Source organism: Procambarus clarkii, chromosome 58 (assembly GCF_040958095.1).
Source record: "Procambarus clarkii isolate CNS0578487 chromosome 58, FALCON_Pclarkii_2.0, whole genome shotgun sequence".
NCBI classification, from domain to species: domain Eukaryota; kingdom Metazoa; phylum Arthropoda; class Malacostraca; order Decapoda; family Cambaridae; genus Procambarus; species Procambarus clarkii.
The window spans coordinates 18885349-18899011 of NC_091207.1; the positions used below are offsets into that span (position 1 = coordinate 18885349).

Below are 13663 nucleotides of genomic sequence, written 5' to 3' on the forward strand. Positions count from 1 at the left end.
CTTGTCCCAGTGGTCAAACACACGTTATCATTCAGTCCCCTTGTCCCAGTGGTCAAACACACGTTATCATTCAGTCCCCTTGTCCCAGTGGTCAAACACACGCGATATCTTTCAGCCCCCTTGTCCCAGTGGTCAAACACACGTTATCATTCAGTCCCCTTGTCCCAGTGGTCAAACACGTCGTGTTATCATTCAGTCCCCTTGTCCCAGTGGTCAAACACACGTTATCATTCAGTCCCCTTGTCCCAGTGGTCAAACACACGTTATCATTCAGTCCCCTTGTCCCAGTGGTCAAACACACGTTATCATTCAGTCCCCTTGTCCCAGTGGTCAAACACACGTTATCATTCAGTCCCCTTGTCCCAGTGGTCAAACACACGTTATCATTCAGTCCCCTTGTCCCAGTGGTCAAACACACGTTATCATTCAGTCCCCTTGTCCCAGTGGTCAAACACACGTTATCATTCAGCCCCCTTGTCCCAGTGGTCAAACAGGTGTTATCATTCAGTCACTGGTACAACACTGCTACATCACTACATCAGTGGTACAACGACACAGTACCCCATAAAAGGCTGTTAAAAAAGTTGGAGCAACAGGCAGGAGTAAAAGGGAAGGTGCTCCAGTGGATAAGGGAGTACTTAAGCAACAGGAAACAGCGAGTAACGGTGAGGGGGAAGACATCAGAGTGGCGAGATGTCACCAGCGGAGTCCCACAGGGCTCAGTACTTGGACCCATCCTGTTTCTAATATATGTGAACGATCTTCCAGAGGGTATAGACTCATTCCTCTCGATGTTTGCTGATGATGCAAAAATTATGAGAAGAATCAAGACGGATGAAGATAGGCAGAGACTACAGGATGACCTGGATAAACTGGAGGAATGGTCTAGAAAATGGCTGCTGAAGTTCAACTCTGGAAAGTGTAAGGTGATGAAATTAGGCGAAGGGAGCAGGAGGCTGAACACAAGGTATCATCTGGGAGGGGAAATCCTGGAAGAATCAAATAGAGAGAAGGATCTGGGGGTTGATATCACACCGAACCTGTCCCCAGAGGCCCACATCAAAAGAATATCATCAGCGGCATATGCTAGACTGGCCAACATAAGAACTGCCTTCAGAAACTTGTGTAAGGAATCTTTCAGAACCCTGTATACCACTTATGTAAGACCAATCCTGGAGTATGCAGCTCCAGCCTGGAGTCCATACCTAGTTAAACACAAGACAAAGTTAGAGAAGATTCAGCGGTATGCCACCAGGCTCGTCCCGGAACTGAGAGGATTGAGCTACGAGGAAAGGCTAAAGGAGCTGAACCTCACATCCCTGGAAAACAGAAGAGTAAGGGGAGACATGATAACCACCTACAAAATTCTCAGGGGAATTGACAGGGTGGACAAAGACAAACTCTTCAGCACGGGTGGGACACGAACAAGGGGACACAGGTGGAAACTTAGTACCCAGATGAGCCACAGAGACGTTAGAAAGAATTTTTTCAGTGTCAGAGTAGTTAATAAATGGAATGCACTAGGAAGTGATGTGGTGGAGGCTGACTCCATACACAGTTTCAAATGTAGGTATGATAGAGCCCAGTAGGCTCAGGAATCTGTACACCAGTTGATTGACAGTTGAGAGGCGGGACCAAAGAGCCAAAGCTCAACCCCCGCAAGCACAATTAGGTGAGTATATGGGATATTATTATCCTATAACAGTGGTACAGCTCAATAAATCATTTTACCTGCACAGAAAACATCTTGTGTCGGGAGCTGGCTTATCAATGTACCCCGGCTCAACATTATTGCATCTGCTCAATTTTTTTTTTGCTGTTGCAAGCAGGAAGTTCAGTCCTGTGAAGAGCGCATGCTGGAGAATGTGTTAGGGACTTAAGCATGAATCTAGAACACACAGGGGTTCTAGATACAAGAGTGTAGTGTATCTTCTAGTGTAGTTTTTTTAATGATTTCGGTGGAGGGGTGTCGTTGTACAGACCCCAGGAAGGAGGCAGGAGGCCTGGTCGACGACCGGGCCGCGGGGACGCTAAGCCCCGAAAGCACCTCAAGGTAACCTCAAGGTAACCCCAGCGGGTTAAGAGCCCTCCTCCCCAGCAAGTGTACAGACCACATCAACTATCGAGACCTGGAGTAATAAGACTCTTTTTTTATCTTTATTTAATAATATACAATATAAATCATAATATACATCAATTTTACAAGGAAATATTACATTACATATACAGTAGTATAATTCTCAATCAACAAGTGTTTCATATTATCACAGAGCATGAACTATAAGCCTCTAAATGTTAGACTTATTTTTCCTTAAATGATTTATAGTTTTAGAGATCATATTTTCATCCATATACAGGGGAAATTATTACATTTATATTTCATATAATTCTCAGTAAACAAATGTTCCATATCATCACTGAGCATGAGACTGACCGGCCTGATCATCACTGGGGCTGTGACTGCTGTCCTGGTCACTACTGGTGAACAGTCCTGGATTCCGGTGAGTGGTTCTGTAGTGATCACTACATATGATCTACCTTTTGCTCGTGTGTGGGTGGGGGTTGGAGTGCAGTGGGTACGGTCGTCCCGTGGCGTGTCTATGTGTGTGTTGGGTAGGATGGTTGTACATTCTTCCAATGTGTCTCTCTCTCTCTCTCTCTCTCTCTCTCTCTCTCTCTCTCTCTCTCTCTCTCTTTTGCTAGTGCACTCGTTCGCTCACCACACCCGAGGTCTACTACAGCTGCTTGCGGCATCTGAGGTTCACGGGCTCACCATAGCCCGTGATACATGGACACTTCGTCCTGAGTAGCTAAATCTTTAACAACAACAACATCTGAGGTTGCAAACAGGCTGCAGCTGGTAGGCGATTGCCATACAGGATGCACAACCCAGCGGGTTTTCTTCCTATTGGGGAGTGTTGTACATGCTGTTATGGCGGTATGACCACTATTGAGGGGAAACCTTAGCTAAGGTTTTGACAGTCTGGGCAGATAGGTGATTTGGCTGTCACTGAACCCACTTACAATTGGACAAAGGGCTGCAGGCAATGACCTGTTTCACTTTATTTTCCCATCTTGCTCTCAAAGCGGTGTAATTCTGCGCTTCGTGCCCGCTTGTCGTCAATCACCGCTGGCTCTGGGGGTCTCCAGGAGTTGTTACTCACGGTGTGGTGGTCAAGTGGTGGCTCTACCTACCACTTTATGCCTAGCAGTGACTGCGGGCAGAGTGGGGGTGAGGCTCTTGAATATTATTACATTTATGCCACAAAATGTAAGTTAGATTGACTTGATCTATCTTGATCACAATCGACTTGAGAATGGTCCAGGACGGACCGAAACGTCGTCGTCCCTTCACCTTCTAGTGTGTGGTCTGGTCAACATAAGTTAGATTTAGACTGGTGTACATCTGTAGAGAGTCGAGGTATTATTTTAGCGATTTGTGTAAGTCGTTATGATTAAAGTATCAAATTCTATGAATTCTAATTCTAAGTTATAGGAGTAACTTTATCTTATGGTCTAATCGGGTGACATCTCCCGTCACGCAGGGTGCAGTCGCACCTCCACAGATCTCCAGTATCAGCTATTGATACTGGTAATGGCTCAAAAGGGCCACCACTTACGGGTTATTCATGCCCGTGCCACCTTTTGGGTGGCTTAATCTTCATCAATCAATCATCAATCTTGTGGCCTAATAGCACAACACTGGACCAGGAATTTCTTTGTATATCTGTAATATACAAAGGTTCAGTCATCAACACTAAAACTGGCATTCAAGTCTGTTTTTATACCATATTTTTTGAAAAAAATGTTGTCTGTGCATCGGAGATTTTTTTTACTTGTGAACGCAGTTTCTTATCGTGTAAGACGGTAAGGTAATTATGCTAAGTAATTATGAAATTAATTATTAAAATAATTATGAAAACGCTAAGCCAGTATGACTAGTATATAGCATTTTGAAGGGATATGATGACAAGGATATGAGGACAAGGAGTTCGGATATGAGGACTAGGATATGAGGACAAGGAGTTAGGATATGAGGACAAGAAGTTCGGATATAAGGACAAGTATATGAAGACAAGGAGTTAGGATATGAGGACAAGGAGTTAGGATATGAGGACAAGGAGTTCGGATATGAGGACAAGGAAAATGAGGACAAGAAGCTGCGCTATGAGGACAAGGAAGGGAAGGGAAAGAAACTGTCGGGGAAAAGCACCAAGCCATTATGACTATATAGCACTCGGAAGGGATCAGGATAAGGATTTGGGATGGGACGGGGAAGGGAAGGAATGGTGCCCAACCACTTGTGGACCATTGGGTATCGAACGCCGACCTGCAACAAGCGACGCGCCTCCGTTGTAGCCATCATTCCAAGAGGCTGTTACCTTATAAGAAGAAAATTGGTTTAATGGCGAACAGTCTTTTTCTGGGGGAGACTGATCAATATAATTAGCTTCAGTTGGAGGTAATAGTCTCTGGGGAGTATATGAGGAGACTAATAAGCTCACCCGCGTGTATGATGACGTCTATTCTGCAGGAAGGAGGGGCACCTCTAGCTAACCTCTGCTCACGACGCTGTAAATCCGGATCACGACGCTGTGAATCCGGATCACGACGCTGTGAATCCGGATCACGACGCTGTGAATCCGGATCACGACGCTGTGAATCCGGATCACGACGCTGTGAATCCGGATCACGACGCTGTGAATCCGGATCACGCCGCTGTGAATCCGGATCAAGACGCTTTAAATCCGGATCACGACGCTGTGAATCCGGATCACGACGCTGTGAATCCGGATCACGACGCTGTGAATCCGGATCAGGACACGGTAAACCCGGATCACGACGCTGTAAACCCGGATCACGACGCTGTAAATCCGGATCACGACGCTTTGAATCCGGATCACAACGCTGTAAATCCGGATCACGACGCTGTGAATCCGGATTACGACGCTGTAAACCCGGATCAAGACGCTGTAAATCCGGATCACGACGCTGTGAATCCGGATCACGATGCTGTAAATCCGGATCAAGACGCTGTGAATCCGGATCACGACGCTGTGAATCCGGATCACGACGCTATAAACCCGGATCACGACACTGTAAACCCGAACAAATGGCATGATACGTCTCGAATTATATAGTTAATTTACTTAAAATATCTCCCTTAGTCTACTCGAAATGTGCTAGTGCAGACTAGTGAAGTTAGTTTACCTCCCATGCCGTTATAAGCCGTACTAGCAGATGGCAATATTAGGTAAACCAAGGTAACTGAATGTAAACAAACTATGCAGCCCGTTCTCTTCATTTGGCACTCTGTAAAAAAAGAAAAATTCCCGAACCAGAAACGTACGAACCCAAGCAACCAGCTTAACGCATCTAGACCAGTGCATAGAAAACGTCCATATTAAGCGGCTTTATTTTTGTTAATACGTGAAATTTGTAATAGATTGGTAGATTGTGTAAAAAAAACGACGTACTGTATTAGTTGAGAGGACTGTATGATGAACTAATAATGGAAATAAAATATGACACATCAGAGTGTCACGTGACACTGAGGGGACATACGAGGGACATACATACGTGACACTGTGGGCGTATCACAGTGTATGTCACGACATACATTGAGGGGGAAAGGCGGAGAGGGACAAGCTATAGCAACTGAGGAGACTGGAACAAGGGGAAAATAGAACGAGAGAAACTGGGAGATTTGAAATTGGGAAATCAAACGAGGGGAAATGGAATGAAAGGAAATAGAACGAGGGGACACAGTTTGAAAACGGAAACACAAATGACACATTGAGGCGGTGAGGAAGCAAAATCCCAAATTTATTTTCATTTTTCTTCATTTTCAAATTACGTCCAAATTCGGCCATACGGGCAAACGGCCAAAAGCGACTTTCTTTTTAAGAGGACAGGTTGTCCTCAGAGCCCATATATGCGGTAAGAGAAGGGGTAGAAGCAAGAGGCCATAATTCTCAATCGACTTCAGTATGGTCCAGGACGGACCGAAACGTTGTCGTCCCTTCACCTTCTAGTGTGTGGTCTGGTCAACAAGAGGCCATAGTTTTAAGAGTAGTTATGGTCAAGAACGGACAAATTTGGAAATTATAATTGCACTGGATACCTAAGAGGCAGGAGGAGGAGCCGGGGCCCAACAGCTGGACATCACCCTCTCTCCACGGAGACAATAGAGAAAGTAGAACAAGAAAACTTTATGGGAAGCTGGAAACGCAAATGAGTGAAAAAGGAATGTAAGGAACCACGCGGCGTTCCCTATACGGGTTTACCAACAAATTGGACGCACTCAAAGAAGTAGCGGAAATCACCGCAGCTTTAAGGCAAGATTCAACACAGAATTTGAACGACAGAATAGTTAAATTATATCACAACTAGGCGGGGCATAAAGAGCTAAACCACACTCCCTCCTGCGCAAAATAACTGCAACGCCCCCCCCCACCAGACCCCCAACTCTCCTCCCTGGCTCCCCCAAACCTTTCTGGGCGACTATAACAGTCATGAAGACTCTTCAACCCGAGTGTATAGCTGGACGGTCCCCAGCTGGATATTTATAATTACGAGGGAACTGTTGTCACGAAGAGACGGCTTACTGACAGCCAGCTTGAGTCCTGCTCAAGTATGTTTAATGAGACAAGAAAAAATATATCTCAAAGGGACAAGAAAAAATATATCTCAAAGGGACAAGAAAAAATATATCTCAAAGGGATAGAGTAGTTTAGGCTATTTCTACCCGCCCTCGAGTCAGGTCTATGTTTTGTATGAGGTGATTGTGGTCTGAAAGAGCCTGAGAATGTGCTGGAGGTAAAAAGCTGAGGCTGTGAACAATGCCCAAAGACTTCGTGGTATAAGGGTATATTAGTTGTTTACATTGTCTTCTCAATACTATACCCAACCACTTGGACTTTTATTATTATTATTATTTTCTACCACAAACGTGGCCACACATTTACAATGCTAACCAGCATATATACATTTTCTTCTGTCCTCCATAGACAGGGTTAGAGATCAGTTAAACATATAGTTCAGGGATTTATTGAACAAACCACTTGGACTGGACGGTAGAGCGTAAGTTGTTTAAAGTTTTCATATCTGACAGCAGTTATGAATTTTTGTTCATCACTGATGAATGTCTTCTAAATCTAAATTATACAGTGTATAATTTAAGATAATACATGTTATGCTAATATAATAACAAAGATATTATTTTGACTTGGGTAAATAATTTACCTAATTTTTACCTAAGATAAACCTTACCTTACCTGCAAATTTGTGTAAATTTGTTTAAATTTTACCCAATTTGTGATAATTTTCACTATAAACTAACCCAACTATGTTTAAACATTTATGAATGAAGTTTTTTAATTTGAATTTGAATAGGGTTAACGGGTGTAGGAATGTTGGCGAGTGGTGGTTGGAGAAGGGGGGGGGGGAGTTATGGGGGTGGTGGGGTGTTAGGGAGGGTTGGTGTGGGGGTTCTTGGGGTGGTGGTGGGGGAAAAAGTGGTGAGTAGGGAAAAGTGGGTCAAGGTGGTGGTGGTGTTCTGCGTGGCGTTGACTTCATTCATTTCCTAAGATCAATATAGCCCCCTTTACCTTTGATTCACACTATGCTGTGGCGTCACTAGTTCTGTTGTCACCTTTGTGGCGTCACTATAGTTCTGTTGTCACCTCTCTGTGACGGCAGTATAGTTCTGTTGTCACCTCTCTGTGACGGCAGTATAGTTCTGTTGTCACCTCTCTGTGGCGTCAGTATAGTTCTGTTGTCACCTCTCTGTGACGGCAGTATAGTTCTGTTGTCACCTTTGTGGCACCTCTCTGTGGCGTCAGTATAGTTCTGTTGTCACCTTTGTGACGTCACTACTTCTGTTGTCACCTCTCTGTGGCGTCAGTATAGTTCTGTTGTCACCTCTCTTTGGCGTCACTATAGTTCTGTTGTCACCTCTCTGTAGTGTCAATATAGTTCTGTTGTCACCTCTCTGTGACGTCACTAGTTCTGTGGTCACCCCTCTGTGGCGTCAGTATAGTTCCGTTGTCACCTCTCTGTGGCGTCACTATAGTTCTGTTGTCACCTCTTTGTGGCGTCAGTATAGTTCCGTTGTCGCCTCTCTGTGACGTCACTAGTTCTGTGGTCACCCCTCTGTGGCGTCAGTATAGTTCCGTTGTCACCTCTCTGTGGCGTCACTATAGTTCTGTTGTCACCTCTTTGTGGCGTCAGTATAGATCCGTTGTCGCCTCTCTGTGACGTCACTAGTTCTGTTGTCACCCCACTGTGACGTCACTATAGTTCCATTATCACTCCTCTGTGACGTCACAATAGTTCCGCTGTCGCGACGCTTGCCAAACTGTCACGGCACTTGGGAGATGTCACGGCCAGAAGCCTTCAGCGTCGCGTCACGAGTCTCTAGACGAAACCTTTTTTTGGGATATATACAAGAGTTGTTACATTCTTGTACAGCCACTAGTACGCGTAGCGTTTCGGGCAGGTCCCTGGAATACGATCCCCTGCCGCGAAGAATCGTTTTTTCATCCAAGTACACATTTTACTGTTGCGTTAAACAGAGGCTACAGTTAAGGACTTTGGCCCCGTAAATCCTCCCCGGCCAGGATACGAGCCTATGACATAGCGCTCGCGGAACGCCAGGCGAGTGTCTTACCACTACACCACGGAGACTGTGCATCTTCCAACAATCATTGCTGTTTTTATTTATGAAACAATTCCCAATCCAAGGTTGTTATTATATAAACAACCTCACGGTGCTTGGATGCGCGTAAACTGTTTAATAAGAACAATCAAAGCCGCCATGATTGAGGAAAGAAGTACTGGTTTCGTACACCAACGTCCTAAATATAATCGGAAACGCGCATGAGTCGGGTCTAAGACCTGAGGAAAGCTTGTATACTCCCTACGTCATCGCTAGTTTACAAGCAAACTAGCTTGTAAACTCAACCCAAATCTATCGCATTTAACCCCCACCGATCCTAACCTAGCATGGCCGAACCCAGTCTAACGAAAATAAAGAGATCAAATGTTGTTGTGTATATAGCCTCGTACACGAGGTTTGTGACGTCACTATGACGTCGTAATGTTAATTCCGGTACAGGTTTTGGACCCTACTGTAGTTAACAGGTGCTCAATCAACACACACACACACACACACACTTACTTTTTCTCAGAATGAGAAAATAGTTTACGGAATGAGCGGTTGTGAGATTCCGGGCGAAAATGACACGATAGGAATAGCAGATTGGAATCTTTGGAAGGGTTGATGTCGGTGGGAGGTAAGCAGTGACGTCACTGCTCGTTGACGTCAGTGGGTGGGAGGGGAGGGCGGTAGCCATGGTTGGAGGGGGTAAGTCATGACGTCATTCTTATCATTGAGCATGGTGGCCACAGGTGGTAACCAGTATAACTTCCTGGTGACTTTTCCTCTCCTCTGTGTGTGTCTCTCTCTGCTTGACATTCACACACACACACACACACACAAAAGGAAGTGATGCGGTGGAGGCTGATACCATACACTTTCAAATGTAGATATAATTAGAGCTCGAGAAGCTCAGGAATCTGTACACCAGTAGATTGACGGTGGAGAGGCGGGACCAAATAGCCGAAGCTCGACCCCCGCAAGCACAACTAGCTGAGTACACAATCACAATCACTCACACATTCGTACAAAGAATGCACGCGCGCCCCCGCACACAGCATAGACAAAGACTATCGACTTGTTTGGCGTACAAGCGAGGTTTCACAGATGGGGAGGGGAGATTAGGGAGCTAAATGAGCCACAGGGATATCAAGAACTTGTGTGTCAAGGAAGGGAAGAAGTAGACATTTTGGAAGGTGACGTGGTGGAGGCAGGCATGCAGTAGGTACGTTCGTACAGGATTCAACCTTGATGTGAGGCGCTAAGTGCTTCGTGAATGCGTACATTAGTTAGTTGGTTGATGGGTGTGAGTCACACTCACATCCTCACACACCTACTGTGACCATCCTCACACACCCACTTTAACCCATTTAACCAACCGGAGCCGATATACACCAGTCCCAAGAAACGTCAGTATTGCTTTGATTTTTAATTTCCCTAAACCACCACAATTTTGACGGTGTGGTCGACTGCGTAAACAAACTTTAGTGTTGTTGTACAAGCCTCTCACACACCCATCTCCTCACCACTTAATACACAACGCAAGTAAATCCACCTATACCGCCCCCCATCAACTGTATTAACGGCCTCTCTCACAACTGCCTTCTCTTTTTACTTCCGACCTTAACCCGGATGATAATAAGAGCTAAAACAGACTCCTTCCGCTTGGAGCCACGTGGCTTCCGGCGGTTGTCTTTTGTGTGTTGCCATTGGAATGGAATGTTGTTATTGTTGTTTTAAGATTCAGCTGCTGGGAGCCAAAAGTTTCAAGTAGCACGGGCTATGGTGAGCCCGTAGTGTACTTACCTGGCACAGGAGCAGGGTTGTAGCGAGGAATGGAATAGTATTCGTTTGTTAAGTGGGGGTGCGGTGATGTGGGGGTGCGGTGATGCGGGTATTGGAGTGAAGGGGGGTGGGGGTGCTGATGGGGGGGGCAGTTGAGGAAGAGTATATTCCTTTACCCCACAAATCCTTGGAACGTGCAAAATGGCAACACCGCATTTGTTGTTGTCATTGTAGTAGGTAAAATTATGAATGAATAGGCATTTAATAACGACGAGTCTCATTGGTCAAAACACCACACACCAATTTACATAATTCATACTGCTATGGAAAGGAATATAGCGTAGAGCAGTAAAAACAAATGAATATGGGGGAAATTTATGAATATATGAAATTTATTTACTGAATAATTGAACATAGGGGGCCTCGCGGCTGAGTGGGCAAGAGGACCTTCAAGTTGAATGGATAGCTCTCGGGGGTTGTAGTCCTAACGGCCCGAGTTCGATTCCCAGCAAAGGCAGCAGCCCATCCTCATAAACAAAGGCTAAAGTCCATTCCATGCACCTACCAAATTTTTATGAATGAACTTATGATTATGAATGAAAAATGTTTACACACGACTCACAACTGATGACGTCCGAACACTTCCGGAACAAGTGCTTCACTGACGAACTTTGTTCGAATCACAACGATATAAATGCTTCATCCACGTACTACAAATACAACAGCCCGTCCTCCAAACAAAGATCCAAAAGTGATTCCATGCACCCGCCAAACCCCCTGTTTATGAATGAAAAGCGGTTTACACACGACTCACAACTGCTGACGTTCGAACATATCTGGAACAAGTGCTTCACTGACGAATTTTGTTCGAATCACAACGGTATAAATGCTTCATCCACGTACTACAAATACAAATAATCGCCAACAGAACCTAAACACCTAATCTAACCTAACCTATGCCTATATACACACAATATGCTAATATATTATAATATTAATTTATACCTGCGAAAATTCCCGTTTTGAATGAACAGCATGTTAAAATTTATGAATGCGTCTGTGGGGTCGACCGCTGAATGTAATGGACTGGAGTCGAGGTTGGGTTGCATAAACAACCCGTCCTCGACTCAAGTCCACCATCTGGTCACCATTTGGTCCGGAAGACATCTCCCGTCACGCAGGGTGCAGTCGCGCCTCCACAGATCTCCAGTATCAGCTCTTGATACTGGTAATGGCTGAAAAGAGCCAGCACTTACAGGCTATTCATGCCCGTGCCACCTCTTGAATGGCTTAATCATCATCAATCAATCATCAGACTCCAGTCCATTACATCCAGCGGGGTCCTGGTTCAACCTTGACGCCGAGTGGACGTCTGGATACCTCCTTCGCCTGGGAGCCGCCGGATCACGTCCTGTTTTCGCGTTTTGGCTTTGCTACCGCCGTTTGGCATCCCTCTTCAACGGTCCGGTTGTGCGACGCCTGGCGCACATATCGCCTTGGGTCACGGGATTGTTGATAGATTTTTTTTTGGCGTGTTCTGGCTGGTTCTCCCGGCGGGATGACGGTGTTCGGGGGCGGCTTGGCCGAGAGGTGCCGGGGGTTGGCGGGTCTCAGGGTTGCCAGATTGGGCTACAAGTAGCGAATTGGGCTACTTTTGAGAGCCCCGCGCTCCCAAATTTTTAATTTCGCTACTTGCTACTTTTTGGGCTAATTTAAAAGCAAGTTGGGCTATTAATGTTAAGCAACTCAATGATGCTTATTTATGGTCAGATGCAACACAAGCAAACACCCCGCGATAGCAGCCATTAGACTGACAATTTAAATGCGAGCACAGCACGCAGTATATACTCTTACGACCAAACATCACATTCACTCCAAAAAAATCTTCCACTTACAGGCTATTCATGCCTGTGCCACCTCTTGGGTAGCTTAATCTTCATCAATCAATCACAAATAAGGAACAACGATTTCAAGTTCAGTTAGTTTAGTTTAGTTCATTTATTATGCACCCCATACCCATCTTGTGGGCGGTAGTGGAAAGGGTTACAGAGGCACATAATGGGCTCAGGGACTGAACCCCACAATTCATTTAGCTAAGCAAGTTACAATCTTGATTAGCTAGTTACAAAATTCAATATAAGTCGTCACATCAACAATGTGATCGACCTCAAGTACAGATTCTAAATTAAGCAACTGACATATGTGGAGAGCTAGTGTCACAATTTATATGTTTGTCCTGCACACCGCCCCCCCCATCCAGTGGGCAGCGGTGGATAGGTTCAACAAGCCACAACTTAGGACAGAAAGCAGGAGATTTTTTTTCACCCATGTGAGGCTTAACAATGCACAACTACCAAATCATCAACATTATCTTGGAGTCAGAATCCACCAATCGCTGATAGCTGCACAACAAGTGGAAGCTGCAGTTATAAAAGCAAACCAAATCCTTTGGAATAGTCAAACGAAATTTTGACGAAGGAAAAGGTAGTTTATACAACTGTATAAATCTCTGGTGTGCTTCCGTTTGGATTATTATATCCACGCATTGAGACCTCATCTTCAGAAAGACATATTTACTTTGGAGAAAGTTCAACACCAGGCGACTAAAATCTTTCCCGAACTAAGTCGACTTTCATACCGGGAACGGTTGAGGGCCACAGGGACCAGACATGACAGGGCTGCTCTCGGCAAAACATTTAAATTACTGAACAATCTGGAAGATATTGACCCAGAACACTTCTTCAAAAGGCTAGATGTAAGACCAACAAGGAGCAACGGTTTCGAGCTCAACAAGCCACACTGAAGGATGGAAAATATTTGTTTTCACCATGGAATTATACAGTTGTGGAAACGCATACCCGCCGAAGCCGTAAATGCCAAAACATTGCTCGATAAAATCACCAGGGCAAATAGCGGACATGCCGGTGCTTGTCACACTGAGGGACCTCTGGGGCTCCCCAATCATCTGCCTGACTGTGCGTTTATTTGTCGTATGACATAATAGTATCTAATGATTGGCGTCACTCGTTTCGCGTTTTGGCTTGGCGTTTCACCTTTTCTGGCTTCGCGATTCACCCTTAACAAGTACGCCGGGGCGCATCCCATCCCACCCTAAATCAACAACATTACATCCAGCGGTCAACCCCACAGATGCATTCATAATTTTTTACATGCTGTTCATTCAAAATGGGGATTTTCTCAACTATAAATTAATATTAT

At 45.1% G+C, this 13663-nt stretch overlaps 2 protein-coding genes across 4 annotated transcripts in view; one reads left to right on the plus strand and one right to left on the minus strand.

Annotated features, from left to right (window-relative positions):
* LOC123767938 (calpain-5) overlaps nucleotides 1-13663 on the plus strand; it is a 94681-nt gene that overhangs the window by 18407 nt on the left and 62611 nt on the right. Inside the window, exon 2 of one of the 3 annotated variants that reach the window (XM_045758121.2) lies at nucleotides 2395-2501. The exons of the other annotated variants lie outside the window; for them this stretch is intronic. The gene's annotated coding sequence lies outside the window, so the exon portion shown is untranslated. The remainder of the gene's footprint in view (nucleotides 1-2394; nucleotides 2502-13663) is intronic. 3 annotated transcript variants of the gene reach the window in all.
* Nucleotides 4453-8695, minus strand: LOC138353574 (zinc finger protein 768-like). Its single transcript, XM_069306761.1, has 2 exons — nucleotides 8672-8695; nucleotides 4453-5076 (listed from the first exon to the last, which is right to left on the minus strand). The coding sequence occupies exons 1-2, from the start codon at nucleotides 8693-8695 to the stop codon at nucleotides 4453-4455; spliced, it is 648 nt and encodes a 215-aa protein (XP_069162862.1).